Source organism: Mytilus californianus, unplaced genomic scaffold (assembly GCF_021869535.1).
Source record: "Mytilus californianus isolate M0D057914Y unplaced genomic scaffold, xbMytCali1.0.p SCAF_11, whole genome shotgun sequence".
Lineage (NCBI taxonomy): Eukaryota > Metazoa > Mollusca > Bivalvia > Mytilida > Mytilidae > Mytilus > Mytilus californianus.
In genome coordinates, this window is record NW_026262593.1 from 12,344,575 (window position 1) to 12,370,733 (window position 26,159).

At 33.0% G+C, this 26,159-nt stretch overlaps 1 protein-coding gene across 1 annotated transcript in view; it reads right to left on the reverse strand.

The window, feature by feature from the left end:
- Window positions 1-380: 380 nt before the first annotated feature.
- Window positions 381-26,159, reverse strand: part of LOC127719570 (sperm-associated antigen 7 homolog) — a 35,822-nt gene continuing 10,043 nt past the window's right edge. Inside the window, exons 3-7 of the mRNA XM_052225792.1 lie at window positions 25,353-25,441; window positions 15,442-15,526; window positions 13,779-13,868; window positions 13,116-13,272; window positions 381-5,065 (exon numbers count right to left, since the gene is read on the reverse strand). Coding sequence (XP_052081752.1) covers window positions 4,905-5,065; window positions 13,116-13,272; window positions 13,779-13,868; window positions 15,442-15,526; window positions 25,353-25,441 — 582 coding nt within the window. The 3' untranslated portion in view covers window positions 381-4,904. The remainder of the gene's footprint in view (window positions 5,066-13,115; window positions 13,273-13,778; window positions 13,869-15,441; window positions 15,527-25,352; window positions 25,442-26,159) is intronic.

Here is a 26,159-nt window from a genome sequence, read left to right on the forward strand (position 1 = left end):
ATTCTTGTCAAATATCTCACTATATTCGGTTTTTAGCTATAAAAAGTACACAACTTGTGCATAAAAAATAGATGAATTAATTTTGGTTCATTTACTATAAAAAGCAAAAATTAGCAACCTGCAAAAATACAACATGCTAAACTGTACTTTTCAACCTTCAGTAACATAGCTAGCAGGTTTTTAATGCATGAATATGTTGTATGAGGAAAGGAAATATTTAACACAAAGTAGGATATTAAAACAATTTTATTATTTCTTTGTTTTTTCCAATTCATCAACATATAATTGTACCATCAATATATTTCATATTTCTCAGTCCAGAATTATTTTCCATTGTTATAAACAGATATATTTTGACCTGATTTTGACCTATTTAACAATGACCTGATTTTGACCTATTTAACATAGGTAAGCAAACTTATTTTCAAGAACACATTTCATTCTACTTACTGCTTGTTAGTTAAAACAACTTCACAGCAATTTATTGTTGTGTTTAAACAACTTGATTTATGCATATACATGTATACATCTAATACATAACATTTTCTGCTTTCTTAAAAGTTATAATTCAACACATTTTACATGGGAGATAACTAAAAATGCATCAAAAATGTCAAGATTAATAACAAATTTCCATCACTTAGGGGATATGATTAAAAATTTCCTTGAAAAAACTAGGTGTGTCGGAATGACACGAATGGACCTGCTGGCCAAAAAGGAGTGGAAATTTGAGAATGAAAGTCTGTATAACTGTTATTTTCACGAAATTTTACCCGTAATTTCGGCACAAATCAGTGGAGCAGAACCAAACGTAAACTCAATCTGTAACTCATCATAGTAGACTCACATACTAAAAATCAGCTCAATATGTGGAGGAGTTTAGAAAAAAAGTCTGTATCATTGTTCATTGTGGAATGACGGAATGACAGATAAGGGTAAAGCTATATATATACCCCGACAACTTTGTTTTGGGACAATAAAAATGTATTACATATATAATTACTGTAAATTCAGAAATTCTAATGACATTTTCATTATTGCAATGTGTCAATGTATGGAAGTAAAATTGGAAGTTTTAAAATTCAACACCAAATACATGATCTTTCAACTGGTGCTTTTTCCCAGAAAAATTTGACATCACAAAGCAAATATCTTCACTTCACAATATCCTATGACATATTTTCCCGAATGACCCCAGGTCAATCGGTACAATCAAACAACTTAGAAACTCCTTTTATATGTACATCATTTCCTGAAAATCATATTTAAGAATCCCACAATTTTTATCTTTGATCAATAATCCCACGTTTTTATTCTTTGATTATTAAACAATCCCAATATTATATGTGTGCAATAGTTTCTAGATTTACAGTAATATAGTTACATTATGAAATTATGAAAATGAATACAGGCGAGTATGTAGTGTGATAAATGACTCTATAAAAAATGCATTCAAAACTAACATTACACATTATATTGCATGATTTTCTTCCCAAAACAAATTAGTATGGAAACAATATTTTCATTAGGGCTGTTTTAACCCTTTCACCGATAGCTGCCCAGACAGAAGCTACTCTGAGACGATGGCTTCCCTGGCTACTATTACTCAAGTGGGAGATCTTCATAATAAATGTCAATAAAAACTTGTCTGTAGTATTTTGTGTCTTTATTTCATTCACTAACACCATGTGCACAGTTTTGTTCATGTTTTGATAATTTTTTCTTCATAAAATATTCAAATTTTCAAATTTTCGGCATTATCTAGGTGAAATTCTTAAAATTCTACTTTTTGACCCAAAATCGTAATTTTTTAACCCAAAACGGCAAAATTTTGAAAAATTTAATGAAGCTGTACAAATTCCTTACACTGAACGATGTTCATTCCAAGTGTTTTGTACATAAAACGACATTTTATGTCAAATAAAATGCTCCGGCTGGGGCGCAGCTTGATACGACCGCAGAGGTCAAACCCTGAACAGTTGGGGCAAGTATGGACACAACATTCAAGCTTGATACAGCACTGAATTTGGATTGTAATTAAATATTTGACACAGCATAGGTTTCTGACACAGAATGAAAGTGGTCTAAGAACTTATAATTTTTTAATTTACCTATTCATAATGTGATGGACTGTGAAACTCAGATCAGGAGATTGGGAAATTTTGGTCAGGAGATTAGGACTCAGATCAGGAGGTTTTTAATCGACATAAATTTTGTCGTAAATGTAACCGTGTGCTGTAAAAATGGTCTTTTAAAGTGTGTTTTCTTCAACTTTCCATCCAATTTATTATGTTTATAGTACCCTTGTACTTATAAAGTTTCTCCATCTTTATATTTTACATGTTCAATCTAAATTTTTTTTTTTCAGTATGTTCTTTAAATTTTTTACTTCATATTCTATAAAACATTTATTGCAACCAGAACTTTTGTTTAACTATCTGCAAATAGCTTTTGTTTGCATACTCAGAAAATCATTCTAACTGTAAAACCAGGGTCATAGTTATTATATAAATTTCAATTTAAGCCTTGAAAGGAAGTATAGAATCCTCAAATAATTTTCAAATTATTATTTTTTTATTTGTCCTAAGACATTTAAAATCATTTATTTACCATCCTTTTATGATTATTTGTTCAATTTATATTTTATTTATATTCTTTTAAAAATTTTCATTATTAAAAGGAAAGTATCTTAAAACAGGATAAATCAAGGGAAGTAACCCAATAAATACACAGTTTTTGTTACACAACGGCAGTTAGCCTGAGGTAAAAAATCATTGATTACCAGTATGTTTGACACCCAAGCTGACAAGTGAAGCCATATAATTATGCATGTTAATTGATTTACAGGTAAAATATAACTTCAGGTAATGTGAGTTACACCAGATGCCTGAGATGATATGTTGGGCAGAAATTTTTCATTCATGAAAAATTTCATACACGGGATTATAATTTTCCTCTTCAACCAGAGGTCAGGAGGAGCCTCCTGAAAACAGGATTATTGTACACCTGTCGGGAGGTTCACATGTATGCTATTCAAACCATATCATTATTATTTGCTTTTATATATAAATCAGAAATAAGCAATTTAAAATGGAAAATTTTAAAGAAAAAAAAGGAAAAAAAAATCCCCCCCCAAATTTTTTGAACCCCCTTATGATTCATCGCCCCCACACTCAATCCCAGCTTTCCCTTTGTGGTATGGTACCTTGCAGTACAATTTTAGAGAGATCCATTCACTTGAACACAAGTTATTGTCTGGAAACTAGAAAAATGCTTGTTTTTTTGTCCCTTTTTGGCCCCTAATTCCTAAACGTTTAGGGCAATTACCCCCAAACTCCAACCCAGCTTTCCCTTTGTGATATGGAACCTTGCAGTACAATTTCATAAAGATCCATACTCTTACAAACAAGTTATTGTCCTGAAACTAGAAAAATGCTTGTTTTTTGCCCCTTTTTGGCCCCTAATTCCCAAAATTTGGAGGAAATTACCCCCAAAAATCAATCCCAGTATTCCCTTTGTGATATGGAACCTTGTGATACAATGTCAGAGAGATCCATACACTTACACACAAGTTATTGTCATGAAACTAGAAAAATGCTTGTTTTTTGCCCCTTTTTGGCCCCTAATTCCTAAAATTTGGAGGCAATTACCCCCAAAATCAATCCCAGCATTCCCTTTGTGATATGGAACCTTGTGGTACAATGTCAGAGAGATCCATATACTTACACACAAGTTATGTCTGGAAGTTACAAAAATGCTTATTTTTGGCCCCTTTTTGGCCCCTAATTCCTTAACTGTTAGTACCATAACCCCCAAAATCAATCCCCACCTTCCTTTTGTCGTATTGAACCTTATGGTAAAATTTCATTGAGATCCATTCACTTAAACTAAAGTTAGAGTGCGAAAACTAATGTGTATTCGGACGACGACGCCGGACGACGACGACGACGACGACGACGACGACGACGCCGCCATACCAATATACGACCACAAAAATTTTTTTGCGGTCGTATAAAAAGTATACTAGTTTAGCTTCAATTCTTCCATATTCTTTCAAAAAAAATGTTCCCTCATTTTAAATTCTCGTAAATTCCGTAAATTTCCTCTGATTTTGACACGGTTTTCAACAAACGGAAGCGCCATGTTTACACTTTCATCCGGGTATTCAACAAAGAAAGATAACTCGTGTTTGGACTGTTCTGAGCGGGAAATATAAAAGAGGTATTCCAATCCCGTTAAAATGGGACTCATCGTCAGCTGTCTGAAGCGTGAATCCCGGTAAACCGGGACTCATCGGCGAAAGGGTTAATATTTAACACATGTGGGGCATGGGAGACACTTTTTTTTTAGACCCCAACCACCCATAACATAAAAATTTCATTTTTTTGAAAATACTTCGAAATTCTAAAGAAAATGCAACCACCCACAATTTATTAATATGAGTGCTTCCATCCCCCCGAACAATTTTGGAACAGCCCTTATGTACACTTATTCAACAATTATAAAACCATATTAAGTATGTGTAGCCTTTTGAAAAAAGTAAATCACATGTTTTGAAAAGTTAGTTGAAAAATGCTTCAGAACTCGTTTAGAAATATTGAGAGTATAAAATATTTGTAGGGAAATAAAACCCTTCTGAGAATCTTTTATAGTAACTCATGGAATTCTGCACCTATTGGTATGAAATTTAAACTGAAAATTGACCTCTTTTCCTGAAACTTTATCTCTTATTATTCTTTTATGATTGAAACCTGAAAGATACGAGAGAAGACATACTAAAATGTCTATCCTGCTGCAAGTATATTTATCATTAGGACACCATGAACTACTTAAAACAAGTTAAAACCTTAAAACAAAGTTAAAAAAACAAACAACATTTATAAAAAGTAACTATGTTATATTCATCAAGGTAATTCTGGACAGGAAGAGGTAGTAGTCTCTGTTGGTGCATTTTGGGAAGATAATTCTGTTGTTGATGCACTTTCTGTTTTTAACTTCTTTTTGGCACGGGTGTCTGCTAATACTTGCTCTACTGTTCTACGATCACGTTTGTTTTCACTGGGAACTGAAAAACAATCATATAGTTTAGCACTTTCAATAAACTTTGATCTGAGGTAAGAATAACATGTGAAAAAGAAGACATCGCAGGTGAAAATAAAATGCTTCGCTGGGGCGCAGCTTGATACGACCGCAGAGGTCGAACCCTGAACAGTTGGGGCAAGTATGGAAACAACATTCAAGCTTGGAATAGCTCTGAATTTGGATTGTTATTAAATATTGACACAGCATAGGTTTCTGACACAGAAGGAATGTGGTCTAAGAACTTGAATTTTTTTAATTTACCTATTATGGTCCAATGTCCAAAATCAAAATACATGGTTAGATTCAGCATATCAAAGAACCCCATATATTCAATTTTTGTTAAAATCAAACAAAGTTTAATTTTGGACCCCAACTTGGACAAACTTGAAAACTGGGCCCATAATCAAAAATCTAAACACATGTTTAGATTCAGCATATCAAAGAACCCCAAGAATTCAATTTTTGCTAAAATCAAACTAAGTTTTAATTTTGGACCCTTTGGACCTTAATGTAGACCAATTTAAAAAACAGGACTTAAAATAAAAAATCTAAATACACAGTTAGATTTGGAATATCAAAGAACCCCAATAATTCAATTTTTTATGAAATCAAACAAAGTTATATTTTGGACCCTTTTGACCTCAATATGAACCAATTTGATAGCGGGGTCCACAAATAAAAAATCTAAATTCATGGTTAGATTCAGCATATCAAAGAACCTCATATATTCAATTTTTGTTGAAATCAAAAAAAGTTTAATTTTGGACCCCAACTTGGACCAACTTGAAAACTGGGCCCATAATCAAAAATCTAAACACATGTTTAGATTCAGCATATCAAAGAACCCCAAGAATTCAATTTTTGTTAAAATCAAACTAAGTTTAATTTTGGACCCTTTGGACCTCAATGAAGACCAATTAAAAAAAGGGGACCCAAATTAAAAATCTAAAAACACGATTAGATTTGGCATATCAAAGAACCCCAATAATTCAATTTTTGATGAAAACAAACAAATTTTAATTTTTGACCCTTTTGACCTCAATATGAACCAATTTGATAGCAGGGCCCACAAATAAAAAATCTAAATACATGGTTAGATTCAGCATATCAAAGAACCTCATATATTCATTTTTTGTTGAAATCAAACAAAGTTTAATTTTGGACCCCAATTTGGACCAACTTGAAAACTGGGCCCATAATCAAAAATCTAAATACATGTTTAGATTCAGCATATCAAAGAACCCCATATATTCAATTTTTGTTGAAATCAAACAAAGTTTAAATACTGGACCCTATCTTGGACCAACTTGAAAACTGGGCCCATAATCAAAAATCTAAACACATGTTTAGATTCAGCATATCAAAGAACCCCAAGAATTCAATTTTTGTTAAAATCAAACTTAGTTTAATTTTGGACCCTTTGGACCTTAATGTAGACCAATTTAAAAAACAGGACCGGAAATTAAAAATCTAAATACACGGTTAGATTTGGAATATCAAAGAACCCCAATAATTCAATTTTAGATGAAATCAAACAAAGTTTTAATTTTGGATCCTTTTGACCTCAATATGAACCAATTTGATAACGAGGTCCACAAATAAAAAATCTAAATACATGGTTAGATTCAGCATATCAAAGAACCCCATATATTCAATTTTTGTTGAAATCAAACAAAGTTTAATTTTGGACCCCAATTTGGACCAACTTGAAAACTAGGCCAAAAATCAAAAATCTAAATACATGTTTAGATTCAGCATATCAAAGAACCTCATATATTCAATTTTTGCTAAAATCAAACAAAGTTTAATTTTGGACCCTTTGGACCTTAATGTAGACCAATTTGAAAACTGGACCCAAAATTAAAAATCTAAATACACTGTTAGATTCGGCATAACAAATAAATAAATGTGATCAAAGATTTTACAAATCTAATGCGCCATACTGTTCAATTAAAGATTACTTCTTGAAATTTTTCAATATTTGAAATTTGAAAAAAAAATAATATTTGAAGAATAATTCTTTTTAATTTCTGAAATCTGAAATGAGAAAAAATTGACCCCCCACAATTTCTTTTTATCCTCCCCCCCCCTTTTTTCCCCCAAAAAATTCTTTCCCTCAAGATATGGTCATAATCTCAATTCAAATTTCCAATGGAGTTGGCAACCATAACTACCCATTTAAATTTACCACAGTGCTAACTTAATCTATTTTATAATAGAATTAAAAATATAGTGTCAAATCTTTCATATGGATTTTTTTGTAAAAAAAAAAGATGCAACATTTGCAGATATTTTTACTGGTCTTCCTTTATAAATATGCATTTCTTTAAACATAATTTAAAAGCAGTGTAAGGGAAGTAACAAAAACGTTGTATTTGGATTACCTCCCTTACACTGTTTTAAATTATCTTTATTGTTCATTAACCATTACTTTATACATAATTTAAAAGCAGTGTAAGGGAGATAATTTCAATGATGTATTTGATTTATCTCCCTTACACTGCTTTAAATTATGTTTTGTACTAAAGTATTTGTCCATTAACCAGGACAACCTTGTTTTCTTCCTTTTTTGCCCCTAATTCCTAAACGGTTTGAGCCATTACCCCCCAAAGCAAATCCTAACCATCCCTTTGTGGTATGGAAACTTGTAGTATAATTTCAGAGAGATCCATACACCATTCCACAGTTATTGTCTGGAAACTAGAAAATGCTTATTTTTGGCCCCTTTTTGGCCCCTAATTCCTTAACTGTTGGTACCTTAACCCCCAAAATCAATCCCAACCTTTCTTTTGTGGTATTTAACCTTATGGTCAAATTTCAAAAAGATCCATTCACTTAAACTAAAGTTAGAGTGCGAAAACCAATGTGTCTTCAGACGACGACGCCGGACGACGACGACGCCTATGTCATACCAATATACGACCACAAAATTTTTTTGCGGTCGTATAAAAATTACCAGTATGTGAATAGAAAAGATAGGATCATTATGAAAATAAGGAGATGTTGTATGATAGCCAATGAGACAACTAACCACCCAAGTTCAAATGAAGTGGATGTAAGCAATTATAGGCAACCGTACGTCCTTCAACAATGAGAAAAACCCATACCGTATAGTCATTACATGTTTCTGTGATCTCTCATAATGTAGATTCATTATTGTTCGTGAGTACTATCTTTTGTGGATTTCATGTGTAAAGGTAAACCACGATTTTAAGTGTTCAGGAAAGTACAAATTTCCTAAAGACAACTTTCAAAATCAAAAATTTCCCTGTACATTTCCTATGTGGCAATGCTTATGTTATTATGTCATAGTAAGAAACAATTGTTCAATGACATCAATAATGCCAATTGTCACTCATTCATCTAAAACAACTCAACATTGATCCATAGATTTGTTTGCAGTGATTATAAAAATAAATACAAAATCAAATATCAAAGAAAATACAATTTTTCCTCAATTAACATCCCAGAGGAGGGACAACAGCTTAGGTGCTGTTTGCAAAAGTTTCAGGTCACATGGTACAATTTGTTTCAAACGAAATTTTAAATATTGTAAAAGATCAATTTGTTCATGTTTTAATATCAAATTAACTCTATTCATAGAAAATATAGCAAGTTTTCACATAGAAAGATTTATTGATGATTGAAAATGATTTTTGCATAAAATATGTAATGTATTTTTTACTACTTTTTGGTAAATCATATCATTAAAGGGGCATTAGCTACGAGTTATGAAAACTAGAGGCTCTAAAGAGCCTGTGTCGCTCACCTTGGTCTATGTGCATATTAAACAAAGGACACAGATGGATTCATGACAAAATTGTGTTTTGGTGATGGTGATGTGTTTGTAGATCTTACTTTACTGAACATTCTTGCTCCTTACTATTATCTCTATCTATAATGAACTTGGCCTGGTAGTTACAGTGGAAAATATTTTGTAAAAATTTACAAAAATTTACAAAATTTATGAAAATTGTAAAAAATTGACTATAAAGGGCAATAACTCCTTAAGGGGTCAATTGACAATTTTGGTCATGTTGACTTATTTGTAGATCTAACTTTGCTGTACATTATTGCTGTTTACAGTTTACTCTATCTATAATAATATTCAAGATAATAACCAAAAGCTGCAAAATTTTCGTAAAAATTACCAATTCAGGGGCAGCAACCCAACAATGTGTTGCCTGATTGGTCTGAAAATTTCAGGGCAGATAGATCTTGACCTAATGAACAATTTTATCTTCATCAGATTTGCTCTAAATGCTTTGGTTTCAGAGATATGAGCCAAAAACTGCATTTTACCCTATGTATTATATTTTAGCCATGTCCGCCATCTTGGTTCGCGGGTGGGGTCATCGGACACATTTTTTAAACTAGATACCCTAATGATGATTGTGGACAAGTTTGGTTAAATTTGTCTTAGTAGTTTCAGAGGAGAAGATTTTTGTAAAAAATTACAAAAATTTACGAAAAATGGTTAAAAATTGACTATAAAGGGCAATAACACCTTAAGGGGTCAACTGACCATTTTGGTCAAGTTGACTTATTTGTAGTTCTTACTGTGCTGAACATTATTGCCATTTACAGTTTACCTCTATCTATAATAATATTCAAGATAATAACCAATAAAATGCTCCGCAGGGTGCAGCTTGATACGACCGCACAGGTCGAACCCTGAACAGTTGGGGCAGGTATGGACACAACATTCAAGCTTGATACAGCTTTGCATTTGGATTGTGATTAAATATTTGACACAGCATAGGTTTCTGACACAGAATGAATGTGGTCTAAGAACTTAAAAATTTTAAATTGGACATTCACCTATTATGGTCCAATATCCAAAATCTAAATACATGGTTAGATTCAGCATATCAGAGAACACCAAGAATTCAATTTTTGATGAAATCAAACAAGTTTAATTTTGGACCCTTTCGACCTCAATGTGAACAAAGTTAATAACGGGGCCCAAAAATCAAAAATCTAAATACATGGTTAGATTCAGCATATCATTGAACCCCATATATTCAATTTTTGTTGAAATCAAACAAAGTTTAATTTTGGACCCCGATTTGGACCAACTTGAAAACTGGGCCCATAATCAAAAATCTAAATACATGTTTAGATTCAGTATATCAAAAGAACCCTACGAATTCAATTTTTGTTAAAATCAAACTAAGTTTAATTTTGGACCCTTTGGACCTTAATGTAGACTTATTTGAAAACGGAACCAAAAATTAAGAATCTAAATACACGGTTAGATTCGGCATATCAAAGAATCCCAATAATTCAATTTTTGATGAAATCAAACAAAGTTTAATTTTGGACCCTTTGGACCTCAATGTGGACCAATTTAAAAAATTGCCCAAAATCCAAAAACTAAATACACGGTTAGATTCAGCATATTAAAGAACCCCAAGAATTCAAGAATAAAACCCCATTAAAATTGGTCAAGAAATAAGCAATTTATACGAAGTATCTTCATTTGCACAATACTGTGCAATTAAATATTTTTTGCTATTGCGCAATACTGTACAATTGACAATTTCTTGCTATTGCGCAATATTGTGCTATTGGATATTTCTTGCTATTGCGCAATACTGTACAATTGAAGATTTCTTGCTATTGCGCAATACTGTGCAATTGAAGATTACTTGCTATTGTGCAATACTGTGCAATTGAAAATTTCTTGCTATTGCACAATACTTATTATATAATAATTTACACATCCTGTTTGGTGTGTATCTCCTACCATATCATTATTATTTGCTTTTGAATAAGAATTAGAAATAACCAACTTAAAATGGAAAATTTTAAAAGAAAATATAGGAAAAAAAGAAAAAAAATGAAGAAAAAAAAATCCCCCTCTCCCCAAATTTTTTGAACCCCCTTATGATTCATCACACCCAAACTCAATCCCAGCCTTTCCTTTGTGGTATGGTACCTTGCAGTACAATTTCAGAGAGATCCATACACTTACACACAAGTTATTGTCTGGAAACTAGAAAAATGTGTTTTTTTGGCCCTTTTTTGGCCCCAAATTCCTAAAATATTGAGGCAATTACCCCCATCATCAATCCCAGCCTTCCCTTTGTGGTATGGTACCTTGCAGTACAATTTCAGAGAGATCCATACACTTGAACACAAGTAATTGTCTGGAAACTAGAAAAATGCTTATTTTTGGCCCCTTTTTGGCCCCCAATTCCTAAACGTTTCGGCAATTACCCCCAAACTCAATTCCAGCTTTCCCTTTGTGATATGGAACCTTGTAGTACAATTTCAGAAAGATCCATACACTTACACACAAGTTATTGTCATGAAACTAGAAAAATGCTTGTTTTTTGCCCCTTTTTTGGCCCCTAATTCCTAAAATTTTGAGGCAATTACCCCCAAAATCAATCCCAGCATTCCTTTTGTGATATGGAACCTTGTGGAACAATGTCAGAGAGATCCATACACTAACACACAAGTTATGTCTGGAAGTTACAAAAATGCTTATTTTTTGGCCCCTTTTTGGCCCCTAATTCCTTTACTGTTGGTACCTTAACCCCCAAAATCAATCCCAACCTTCGTTTTGTGGTATTGAACCTTGTGGTAAAATTTCATAGAGATCCATTCACTTAAACTAAAGTTAGAGTGCGAAAACCAATGTGTCTTCGGACGCCGCCGGACTACGCCAGACGACGACGACGAAGTCGCCAACGTCATACCAATATACGACCACAAAAATTTTTTTGCGGTCGTATAAAAACGGCAAAATTTCCTTAAAATTACCAATTCAGGGGCAGCAACCCAACAACGGGTTGTCCGATTCATCTGAAAATTTCAGGGCAGATAGATCTTGACCTAATGAACAATTTTATCTTCATCAGATTTGCTCTAAATGCTTTGGTTTCAGAGATATGAGCCAAAAACTGCATTTTACCCTATGTACTATTTTTCAGCCATGTCGGCCATCTTGGTTCGCGGGGGGGGTCATCAGACACATTTTTTAAACTAGATACCCTAATAATGATTGTGGACAAGTTTGGTTAAATTTGTCTTAGTAGTTTCAGAGGAGGAGAGTTTTGTAAAAGATTACAAAAATTTACGAAAAATGGTTAAAAATTGACTATAAAGGGCAATAACTCCTTAAGGGGTCAACTGACCATTTTGGTCAAGTTGACTTATTTGTAGATCTTACTTTGCTGAACATTATTGCTGTTTACAGTTTATCTCTATCTATAATAATATTCAAGATAATAACCAAAAACGGCAAAATTTTCTTAAAATTACCAATTCAGGGGCAGCAACCCAACAATGTGTTGCCTGATTCATCTGAAAATTTCAGGGCAGATAGATCTTGACCTGATAAACAAATTTACCACATGTCAGATTTGCTCTAAATGCTTTGGTTTCAGAGATATAAGCCAAAATCTACATTTTACCCCTATGTTCTATTTTTAGCCATGGCGGCCATCTTGGTTGGTTGGCCGGGTCACCGGACACATTTTTTAAACTAGATACCCCAATGATGATTGTGGCCAAGTTTGGTGAAATTTGGCCCAGTAGTTTCAGAGGAGAAGATTTTTGTAAAAGTTAACGACGACGGACGACGCCGAAGGACGCCAAGTGATGAGAAAAGCTCACTTGGCCCTGTGGGCCAGGTGAGCTAAAAATTAGTATATGATTTAGTTTGGTTCAATCATTAATAAAAGTGAAATAATGAAATAATAATTCGCTTTTAGCAGCCAATTTGGTTCAATTTTGTCAAAATAAGAAGGTGTTTTCACAGATCGATTGTTTGTGCTTAATGCCACTATCAGCACACTTGGCTATACTGTGGCAGCTAGTTTTTTTTATAAGTTCAGTAAGCTGGAGTACCTGGAGAGAACCACTGACCTTTACAGGAAAACCAAAAATCCAACAAAGATCAGAGTGGAACATCTGCCTAGTGTGGATTTTGAACTAGGAATCACAGAGTTGGCAGCCTTGTGACCACTGTAGATCCACTACTCAGATCAAGCAACCAAGAAATGAAAGACTACTGTTCTTACCAAAACCATATGATCTGTTAGCTAGTGTCTGTTTAGCTCCATCTTTGGCTGATTCATCTCCAATCAGATGTTTATATTTATCTTTATAATTTGATGCTGGAATAATTTTCTCTGTCTTTTTATTTGAATCTGCCTCTGCCTGTAATCTATCTAATTCCTGTTTAATGGATAAAGAATAATCAAAGTTTAACTTCAAAATGATTTTTAATTTGCTTTGTATTGATCTGAGGAGTCAAGCCCTTTTCCACTGAATTTTATAGTTTGATCTTATGTTGTGCTGTTACACAACTGTACAAGGTTAGGGGAGGGTTGAGGTCTCGCAAACATGTTTTAACCTGCTACATTCTGTATGTGCCTGTCCCAAATCTGGATCATGTAATTCAGTTGTTGTATGTTGCTGTATATCATATTTGTTTTTCATTTCTTGTATTTGTACATAAATCAGGCTGTTAGTTTCTCATTTGTCAATTTTGTATTGTTTTAAATTTTGTCATGTCTGGGCCTTTTATATAGCATGCTATGCGGTATTTGTTGTGCTCACTGTTGAAAGGCTGTACTATGACCTATAGTTGCTTACACCTATAGGTCATTAATTCTCTGTTTAGCTGCTAATTCTACCTTTTCTGAATGCAATTTTAACTTTAATCTTGTTCCTGTACCTACCTTTTGTTTAGCTGCTAATTTGGCTTTTTCTGGGTCCCATTCCTCCCCTTTCCTGTAAGCCTGTAATTCTTCATCAGTAGGAGCAAATTCCTGTAAAAGTAAGTACATGAACACGATGAAGTATTGTTTTTTTTTTTCTTCTGTAACTTTTTTTATCGCCCCCTTGATATCTACTGGTACACCCCTTTTTCAGAGACAAATTATTTACTAAATTACTATTTTGGACAAAAATTTTTTAATACTCTACCACCCATAATTCTATTTTCATATGTAACAAATTCTATTTACTTCCACCCCTATTTTCAAAAGAAAATATTATGTAGTGCCCAACCCTCCCATACATATTTCTCTTCAATAGCCCAAATAAGACATATTTATTGGATTTGTTCATTTAAAGATGACTTATCAGAATACTATTAGAGATCTCTTTGGTATTATCTTTATTTGTTTAAACATTGTTTGTTGAGCACATTGTTTGTTGAGCAAGACAGCATAGTAAGATGATAATGGGATTAAAATCTTGATGATTAATTTTCAGTTGATTAGTTGTTCAAGAAATGATATTGCACGATTGTACATGAGACAATAATCTCATTAAAACCCTTTGAAATAATAGTTCTATTATTGCTATTTCACAGTTGCTAGAAGGTCTGTAACGATGAAGTCGGCCACATTTAACTGTAAGGTCCAAGAATCTCATAGTGTTGACTTAAACAGTACTCTTTATTATTCATAAAAATGTTAGTTGTTTTTGGGCACTTCCTTTTTTTTTTATATATATAAAACCATGTAAATCATCTATACTTTTTTCATTTACTGATTACAAATAGTAAACTTCTGGTTAAACTTTGTAATATAACACAGAAAATATTTGGAGAAGGCAAAATATTTTCCAGCTTGTGATGAAAAATAAAATTGAAAATTCAGCAATTTTTCCATTTGTAAAGGGGCATAACTCTAGAACGGTGTCTATGGGCCACAGATGCCCCGCTTGTAAATATGCAGGAGTCAACTTCCACATACAGATGCAGGATTCATGTAGTTAAGACCGTTTTGTGATTATAAGCATTGTGTATAAGTTTATGAAACATTTGGTTGAGGCAAACTAAACTTAGAGAACGGAAACTACAGATCTAGCAATTTTTCCATTTATAAAGGGGCATAACTCAAGAACGGTAAAAGTGACGCCACCAAAATTCAAACTTGATCTGTGTTCAGTGGTAACAAGCATTGTGCATAAGATTTGGTAAAGGCAAACTTTAGTTATAGAATGGAAACGAAAAATTCAGCAATTTTTCCATTTGTAAAGGGGCATAACTCTAGAACTGTGACGCCACCAAAATTCAAACTTTGTCTGTGCTTTTTGGTAATAAGCATTGTGTATAAGTTTCATAACATTTGGTTGAGGCAAACTAAAGTTAGAGAATGGAAACCAATTTTGGGACGTACGTACGGACAGACATGGGTCAAACTTAATGTCCCCTCCACTTCGGCTGGGGCATAAAAATCATGACATAGCAACCCTATATTGATTTTGCAGGAAACCCTAAGCACTAAAATTTTCCTTTTTGGCCCAGCTGGTTGTATGGTCATGATGGTAGAAGATTTGCATTTATAAATGCTGATGTTTTTACAGTATTGATTAAAAGAGAGCGTCTTCTACCTTTTTCCAACACATCACATATCTATCCTGTTCTTCTACTCCAAAGGAAAATGATGTCAACCCAGCCACATCTGTCACTTCATGGCTAAAAATAAGTCAAATGTAGAATTAAAGCATGTGTATACGCCACATCTGTCACTTCATGGCTAATAAAATGCTGGGCGCAGCTTGATACGACCGCAGAGGTCGAACCCTGAACAGTTGGGGCAAGTATGGACACAACATTCAAGCTTGATACAGCTCTGAATTTGGATTGTGATTAAATATTTGACACAGCATAGGTTTCTGACACAGAAAGAATGTGGTCTAAGAACTTTTTTTAATTTACCTATTATGGTCCAATGTCCAAAATCAAAATACATGGTTAGATTCAGCATATCAAAGAACCCCATATATTCAATTTTTGTTGAAATCAAACAAAGTTTAATTTTGGACCCCAACTTGGACAAACTTGAAAACTGGTCCCATAATCAAAAATCTAAACACATGTTTAGATTCAGCATATCAAAGTACCCCAAGAATTCAATTTTTGTTAAAATCAAACTAAGTTTAATTTTGGACCCTTTGGACCTTAATGTAGACCAATTTAAAAATGGGACCCAAAATTAATAAAATGCTTCGCTGGGCGCAGCTTTATACGACCGCAGAGGTCGAACCCTGAACAGTTGGGGCAAGTATGGACACAACATTCAAGCTTGATTCAGCTCTGAATTTGGATTGTGATTAAATATTTGACACAGCATAGGTTTCTGACACAGAAAGAATGTGGTCTAAGAACTTCAATTTTTTTAATTTACCTATTATGGTCCAATGTCCAAAATCAAAATACATGGCTAGATTCAGCATATCAAAGAACCCCATATATTCAATTTTTGTTGAAATCAAACAAAGTTTAATTTTGGACCCCAACTTGGACAAACTTGAAAACTGGTCCCATAATCAAAAATCTAAACACATGTTTAGATTCAGCATATCAAAGTACCCCAAGAATTCAATTTTTGTTAAAATCAAAATAAGTTTAATTTTGGACCCTTTGGACCTTAATGTAGACCAATTTAAAAAACGGGACCCAAAATTAAAAATCTAAAAACACGGTTAGATTTGGCATATCAAAGAACCCCAATAATTCAATTTTTGATGAAATCAAACAAAGTTTAATTTTGGACCCTTTTGACCTCAATATGAACCAATTTGATAGCGGGCCCACAAAATAAAAAATCTAAATACATGGTAAGATTCAGCATATCAAAGAACCCAATATATTCAATTTTTGTTGAAATCAAACAAAGTTTAATTTTGGACCCAAATTTGGACCAACTTGAAAACTGGGCCAAAAATCTAAAAACATGTTTAGATTCAGCATATCAAAGAACCCCATATATTCAATTTTTGTTGAAATCAAACAAAGTTTAATTTTGGACCCCAACTTGGACCAACTTGAAAACTGGTCCCATAATCAAAAATCTAAACACATGTTTAGATTCAGCATATCAAAGAACCCCAAAATTTCAATTTTTGTTAAAATCAAACTAAGTTTAATTTTGGACCCTTTGGACCTTAATGTCGACCAATTTAAATAAAATGCTCCGCAGGGCGCAGCTTGATACGACCGCAGAGGTCGAACCCTGAACAGTTGGGGGAAGTATGGACACAACATTCAAGCTTGATACAGCTTTGGATTTGGATTGTGATTAAATATTTGACACAGCATAGGTTTCTAACACAGATTGAATGTGGTCTAAGAACTTAAAAATTTTAAATTGGACATTCACCTATTATGGTCCAATATCCAAAATCTAAATACATGGTTAGATTCAGCATATCAAAGAACCCCAAGAATTCAATTTTTGATGAAATCAAACAAAGTTTAATTTCAGACCCTTTTGACCTCAATGTGGACAAAGTTGATAACGGGGCCCAAAAATCAAAAATCTAAATACATGGTTAGATTCAGCATATCAAAGAACCCCATATATTCAATTTTTGTTGAAATCAAACAAAGTTTAATTTTGGACCCCGATTTGGACCAACTTGAAAACTGGGCCCATAATCAAAAATCTAAATACATGTTTAGATTCAGCATATCAAAGAACCCTAAGAATTCAATTTTTGTTAAAATCAAACTAAGTTTAATTTTGGACCCTTTGGACCTTAATGTAGACCAATTTGAAAACGGAACCAAAAATTAAGAATCTAAATACACGGTTAGATTCGGCATATCAAAGAACCCCAATAATTCAATTTTTGATGAAATCAAACAAAGTTTAATTTTGGACCCTTTTGACCTCAATGTGGACAAAGTTGATAACGGGGCCCAAAAATCAAAAATCTAAATACATGGTTAGATTCAGCATATCAAAGAACCCCATATATTCAATTTTTGTTGAAATCAAACAAAGTTTAATTTTGGACCCCGATTTGGACCAACTTGAAAACTGGGCCCATAATCAAAAATCTAAATACATGTTTAGATTCAGCATATCAAAGAACCCTAAGAATTCAATTTTTGTTAAAATCAAACTAAGTTTAATTTTGGACCCTTTGGACCTTAATGTAGACCAATTTGAAAACGGAACCAAAATTTAAGAATCTAAATACACAGTTAGATTCGGCATATCAAAGAACCACAATAATTCAATTTTTGATGAAATCAAACAAAGTTTAATTTTGGACCCTTTGGACCTCAATGTGGACCAATTTAAAAACGGGGCCCAAAATCCAAAAAACTAAATACACGGTTATATTCAGCATATTAAAGAACCCCATGAAATCAAGAATAAAACCCCATTGAAATTGGTCAAGAAATAAGCAATTTATAGGAAGTATCTTCTTTTGCACAATCCTGTGCTATTAAATATTTCTTGCTATTGCGCAATACTGTACAATTGACAATTTCTTGCTATTGCGCAATATTGTGCTATTGGATATTTCTTGCTATTGCGCAATACTGTGCAATTGAAGATTTCTTGCTATTGCGCAATACTGTGCAATTGAAGATTTCTTGCTATTGTGCAATACTGTGCAATTGAAAATTTCTTGCTATTGCACAATACTTATTATATAATAATTTACACATCCTGTTTGGTGTGTATCTCCTACCATATCATTATTATTTGATTTTAAATATAAATCAGAAATAACCAACTTAAAATGGAAAATTTTAAAAGAAACAAAAAAGGAAAAAAAGAAAAAAAATGAAAAAAAAATAAATCCCCCCCAAAATTTTTTGAACCCCCATTATGATTCATCACCCCCAAACTCAATCCCAGCCTTCCCTTTGTGGTATGGTACCTTGCAGTACAATTTCAGAGAGATCCATACACTTGAACACAAGTTATTGTCTGGAAACTAGAAAAAAATGTGTTTTTTGGCCCCTTTTTGGCCCCAAATTCCTAAACGTTTAGGGCAATTACCCCCAAACTCAAACCCAGCTTTCCCTTTGTGATATGGAACCTTGTAGTACAATTTCAGAAAGATCCATACACTTACACACAAGTTATTGTCATGAAACTAGAAAAATGCTTGTTTTTTGCCCCTTTTTTGGCCCCTAATTCCTAAAATTTGAGGGCAATTACCCCCAAAATCAATCCCAGCATTCCTTTAGTGATATGGAACCTTGTGGTACAATGTCAGAGAGATCCATACACTAACACACAAGTTATGTCTGGAAGTTACAAAAATGCTTATTTTTGGCCCCTTTTTGGCCCCTAATTCCTTTACTGTTATTACCATAACCCCCAAAATCAATCCCAACCTTCCTTTTGTGGTATTGAACCTTGTGGTAAAATTTCATAAAGATCCATTCACTTAAACTAAAGTTAGAGTGCGAAAACCAATGTGTCTTCGGACGACGACGACGCCGGACGACGACGACGCCAACGTCATACCAATATACGACCACAAAAATTTTTTTGCGGCCGTATAAAAACGGGACCCAAAATTAAAAATCTAAATACACAGTTTGATTTGGCATATCAAAGAACCCCAATAATTCAATTTTTGATGAAATCAAACAAAGTTTAATTTTGGACCCTTTTGACCTCAATATGAACCAATTTGATAGCGGGCCCACAAATAAAAAATCTAAATACATGGTAAGATTCAGCATATCAAAGAACCCCATATATTCAATTTTTGTTGAAATCAAACAAAGTTTAATTTTGGACCCCAACTTGGACCAACTTGAAAACTGGGCCAATAATCAAAAATCTAAACACATGTTTAGATTCAGCATATCAAAGAACCCCAAGAATTCAATTTTTGTTAAAATCAAACTAAGTTTAATTTTGGACCCCAACTTGGACCAACTTGAAAACTGGTCCCATAATCAAAAATCTAAACACATGTTGTGTGGTGAAGATTTCTTGCTATTGCGCAATACTGTGCAATTGAAGATTTCTTGCAATTGTGCAATACTGTGCAATTGAAAATTTCTTGCTATTGCACAATACTTATTATATAATAATTTACACATCCTGTTTGGTGTGTATCTCCTACCATATCATTATTATTTGCTTTTAAATATTAATCAGAAATAACCAACTTAAAATGGAAAATTTTAAAAGAAAAAAAAAAGGAAAAAAAGAAAAAAAAAGAATCCACCCCCCAAATTTTTTGAACCCCCTTATGATTCATCACCCCCAAACTCAATCCCAGCCTTCCCTTTGTGGTATGGTACCTTGCAGTACAATTTCAGAGAGATCCATACACTTGAACACAAGTTATTGTCTGGAAACTAGAAAAATGCTTATTTTTGGCCCCTTTTTGGCCCCCAATTCCTAAACGTTTCGGGCAATTACCCCCAAACTCAATTCCAGCTTTTCCTTTGTGATATTGAACCTTGTAGTACAATTTCAGAAATATCCAAACACTTACACACAAGTTATTGTCATGAAACTAGAAAAATGCTTGTTTTTTGCCCCTTTTTTGGCCCCTAATTCCTAAAATTTTGAGGCAATTACCCCCAAAATCAATAACAGCCTTCCCTTTGTGATATGGAACCTTGTGGTACAATGTCAGAGAGATCCATACACTTACACACAAGTTATTGTCTGGAAGTTACAAAAATGCTTATTTTTGGCCCCTTTTTGGCCCCTAATTCCTTAACTGTTGGTACCATAACCCCCAAAATCACTCCCAACCTTCCTTTCGTGGTATTGAACCTTATGGTAAAATTTCATGGAGATCCATTCACTTAAACTAAAGTTAGAGTGCGAAAACCAATGTGTCTTCGGACGACGTCGGACGACGCCAGACGACGACGACGACGACGCCAACGTCATACCAATATACGACCAAAAAATTTTCAATTTTTGCGGTCGTATAAAAATCTAAAAACACGGTTAGATTTGGCATATCAAAGAACCCCAATAATTCAATTTTTGATGAAATCAAACAAAGTTTAATTTTGGACCCTTTTGACCACAATATGAACCAATTTGATAGCGAGCCCACAAATAAAAAATCTAAATACATGGTAAGATTCAGCATATCAAAGAACCCCATATATTCAATTTTTGTTGAAATCAAACAAAGTTTAATTCTGGACCCCAATTTGGACCAACTTGAAAACTGGGCCAAAAATCTAAAATCTAAATACATGTTTAGATTCAGCATATCAAAGAACCCCATATATTCAATTTTTGTTGAAATCAAACAAAGTTTAATTTTGGACCCCAACTTGGACCAACTTGAAAACTGGGCCCATTATCAAAAATCTAAACATATGTTTAGATTCAGCATATCAAAGAACCCCAAGAATTCAATTTTTGTTAAAATCAAACTAAGTTTAATTTTGGACCCATTTGACCTCAATGTGGACAAAGTTGATAACGGGGCCCAAAAATCAAAAATCTGAATACATGGTTAGATTCAGCATATCAAAGAACCCCATATATTCAATTTTTGTTGAAATCAAACAAAGTTTAATTTTGGACCCTTTGGACCTTAATTTAGACCAATTTGAAAACTGGACCCAAAATTTAAAATCTAAATACATGGTTAGATTTGGCATATCAAAGAACCCCAATAATTCAATTTTTGTTGAAATCAAACAAAGTTTTGGACCCTTTGACCTCAATATGAACCAATTTGATAGCGGGGTCCACAAATAAAAAATCTAAATACATGGTTAGATTCAGCATATCAAAGAACCCCATATATTCAATTTTTGTTGAAATCAAACAAAGTTTAATTCTGGACCCCAATTTGGACCAACTTGAAAACTGGGCCAAAAATCTAAAATCTAAATACATGTTTAGATTCAGCATATCAAAGAACCCCATTTATTCAATTTTTGTTGAAATCAAACAAAGTTTAATTTTGGACCCCAACTTGGACCAACTTGTAAACTGGGCCCATTATCAAAAATCTAAACACATGTTTAGATTCAGCATATCAAAGAACCCCAAGAATTCAATTTTTGTTAAAATCAAACTAAGTTTAATTTTGGACCCTTTTGACCTCAATGTGGACAAAGTTGATAGCGGGGTCCACAAATAAAAAATCTAAATACATGGTTAGATTCAGCATATCAAAGAACCCCATATATTCAATTTTTGTTGAAATCAAACAAAGTTTAATTTTGGACCCCAATTTGGACCAACTTGAAAACTGGGCCAAAAATCAAAAATCTAAATACATGTTTAGATTCAGCATATCAAAGAACCCCATATATTCAATTTTTGTTAAAATCAAACAAAGTTTAATTTTGGACCCTTTGGACCTTAATATAGACCAATTTGAAAACTGGACCCAAAATTAAAAATCTAAATACACAGTTAGATTCGGCATAACAAATAAATAAATGTGGTCAAAGATTTTACAAATCTAATGCGCCATACTGTCCAATTAAAGATTACTTCTTGAAATTTTTCAATATTTGAAATTTGAAAAAAAAAATAATATTTGAAGAATAATTCTTTTTAATTTCTGAAATCTGAAATAAGAAAAAATTTACCCCCCACAATTTCTTCACCCCCCCCCCCCCCCCCTTTTTTTCCCCCAAAAAATTCTTTCCCTCAAGATATGGTCATAATCTCAATTCAAATTTCCAATGGAGTTTGCAACCATAATTACCCATTTAAATTTACCATAGTGCTAACTTAATCTAATTTATAATAGAATTTAAAATATAGTGTCAAATCTTTCATATGGATTTTGTTGTAAAAAAAAAAGATGCAACATTTGCAGATATTTTTACTGGTCTTCCTTTATAAATATGCATTTCTTTAAACATAATTTAAAAGCAGTGTAAGGGAAGTAACCAAAACGTTGTATTTGGATTACCTCCCTTACACTGTTTTAAATTATCTTAATTGTTCATTAACCATTACTTTATACATAATTTAAAAGCAGTGTAAGGGAGATAATTTCAATGATGTATTTGATTTATCTCCCTTACACTGCTTTAAATTATGTTTTGTACTAAAGTATTTGTCCATTAATGAGGACAACCTTGTTTTTCCCCCTTTTTTGCCCCTAATTCTTAAACGGTTTGAGCCATAACCCCCCAAAGCAAATCCTAACCATCCCTTTGTGGTATGGAAACTTGTAGTATAATTTCAGAGAGATCCATACACCGTTCCACAGTTATTGTCTGGAAACTAGAAAATGCTTATTTTAGGCCCCTTTTTGGCCCCTAATTCCTTAACTGTTGGTACCATAACCCCCAAAATCAATCCCCACCTTCCTTTTGTGGTATTGAACCTTATGGTAAAATTTCATAGAGATCCATTCACTTAAACTAAAGTTAGAGTGCGAAAACTAATGCGTCTTCGGACGACGACGCCAACGTCATACCAATATACGACCACAAAAATTTTTTTGCGGTCGTATAAAAATAAGTCAAATGTAGAATTATAGCATGTGTATACGCCACATCTGTCACTTCATGGCTAAAAATAAGTCAAATGTAGAATTATAGCATGTGTATACGCCTCTTCTGTCACTTCATGGCTAAAAATAAGTCAAATGTAGAATTATAGCATGTGTATATGCCACATCTGTCACTTCATGGCTAAAAATAAGTAAAAAGTAGAATTATAGCATTTGTATACGCCACATCTGTCACTTCATGGCTAAAAATAAGTAAAATGTAGAATTATAGCATGTGTATACGCCACATCTGTCACTTCATGGCTAAAAATAAGTCAAATGTAGAATTATAGCATGTGTATACGCCACATCTGTCACTTCATGGCTGAAAATATGAGAAATGTAGAATTATAACATGTGTATTGCTTTTTTCATGTGCACACAGTAATTTTATGTCATTATTTGATACATCATATCCTATCTTTTCCTTCAGATCTTTACAACTGTCAAGATTGTTTGCTTGTCTATTAAATACATGTAATATTTCTGAAAATCATCCTTTATATTTGTGTGAGAACTTAATACATCTTATATTCAAGAGCTACTGCTAAATTTACAAGATTGTGTACAGTTGAACTAGCTATAAAAACGTCAACTATATTAAGCAAAAACCTGAAATATCAGGTCACCTTCTTTTTGTCTAGCTGTTGTTATACTTATGAATTTTGAAACTCAATTCGAAGGTCACCTGTCTTATAAGGTCAATTTTCTCTTGTCCCTAGAGTGACCTTTTATATAGGCATTATATATATATATATTAATATTTAGTTTTGAGCAACATCCTTAAGGTAGATGGGGTGTCTAAATTATAATCCATAGAATTTTTTAATAATTTGCCAAAATGTAGTTTATATCATGCTTTTTAAAAAAAAATAATAAAAAGAATGGGTCACGGGGCTTATTTTCACGCTACAGGTTGTGCAAAATTGACAGATTTTGTATAGATTATGCATGGAAAACCCAATTTTCTGCCATAAAACGAAAACTACACCATAGAATTTTGAGATAAAATATGAGAAGATAGCTCTAATAGTATGCTTTCAGATAAGAAAAAGAAAAAATGGGGTCACGGGACCCGTTTTCTTGCTACATAATAAAATAGGTAAATTCCTAACACATTCTATTGTAAAAGTAACTTTATCTGAATTATCTGCCCTTACATTTGAGTTGCCTCCCCTTATGTGGCAAAGTTGGCAAAATAAAATCAAACAAAATGATTCTGTTTTTTTGTAAAATACAACCATAAATATGATAAAATATGTCATTTTCTCTATTGAAATGAAAATTCTTACACATGAATTACCTACTACTCTCAAAATTTGCACCTTTTATTAAAGATCTAGACCGATTGTTTTCTTGTATTTCAAAATCCAAGATGGAGGAAGACACCCTATCTACCTTAATTACATAGATATTGTGCAACACGATGTCTTTTATCATTATGCTAATGTGGCAATGAGATAAAAATTATTGTACATGTACATGTATGAGCTTGCATAAAATAAAATGTATGGGATCTGAAATAATATTTTAAATTAAAATAGAGAAGGTGACTATGAGACACAGATGATGCCCTGCTTGCATACGTTATAAAGGGGCATAACTTGAGAACGGTAAAAGTGATGCCACCCAAATTCGAACTTGATCTGTGTTTTGTAGAAATAATCAATGTGTATAAGTTTCATAACATTTGGTTGAGGCAAACTAAAGAAAGAGAACGGAAACCAATTTTTGGACATACATATGTACAGACAGACAAGAGTAACACTTAATGCCCCCACCACTGCGGTAGGGACATAAAAAAAAGCGGGAATAAAATGAATTTCCCAAACCAGACACTGGGTCAAATACTTTTTAATTACATTGCAGCTTCAATTAAATTACAATAACATTTAGTTTTTTTATCAAAAAATGTAATTAATTACAATACAATTACTTTAGAAAAGTAATTAATTACATTATAATTGAATCATATTTTTAGTATACTAAAAACAGAAAGTCTAACCAATAGCTCTGAAAATACATTTGTAACTTACACAATAGCTCTGTAGACTTTGTCCATCACTTCAAACTTGTACTTCTGTTTCTTTGGATCTTTGATGAATTCATGTATCCTTTTCTGTATCTGAAAAAAGTAATTAATATTTTTCATGATGCTATGAAACTTATATATATATGCTACTCATCAAAATTTCATCTTTGGAAATGTTTGGACAATAGGAAAATAACTGCCCTACAATAATCCTTAGCATATCTAGTTTTTAAATGTCGCCAATGATCTCTACTATGAAGTTGAGGTCAACTCTGCTTGAACCGTAGTATACATGTACATGTACATGTTCATTCTGATGTGATCTATCTAAGTAATATGCCAAATTACGGTTTTGATCCCTAATTTCTCGGTTCACTGGCACATTCTCAGAATAAAGTTTTATGTTGAGGTACTGTGAAAGTACTTTTATACTTGGGGTACCAATTTTTGTGGATGGCTTCTTTTTTGTATGTAACTGTTTTCTTTAAGTGACACGTTCATGACGTTTATTGCCAAATTAACACCTCTGATGATCGTTAATTTGTTGATCACTCGATCTCGGGTTAATTCATGTAATTAGTGTCATCACTTCTGATTACACCTGTGCAACAACTTAAATGTTTACTTTGCAATATCTTTCAATCAAGACAATTTATAAGCATAGATTTATCAACTTATTTCTGATTAATGGGGAATGTGTCCATGGGACACAGATGATGCCCCCGCTTGCATATAACGTTATAAAGGGCCATCACTCAAGAACTGTAAAAGTGACACTACCCAAATTTGAACTTGATCTGAGTTTTGTTGT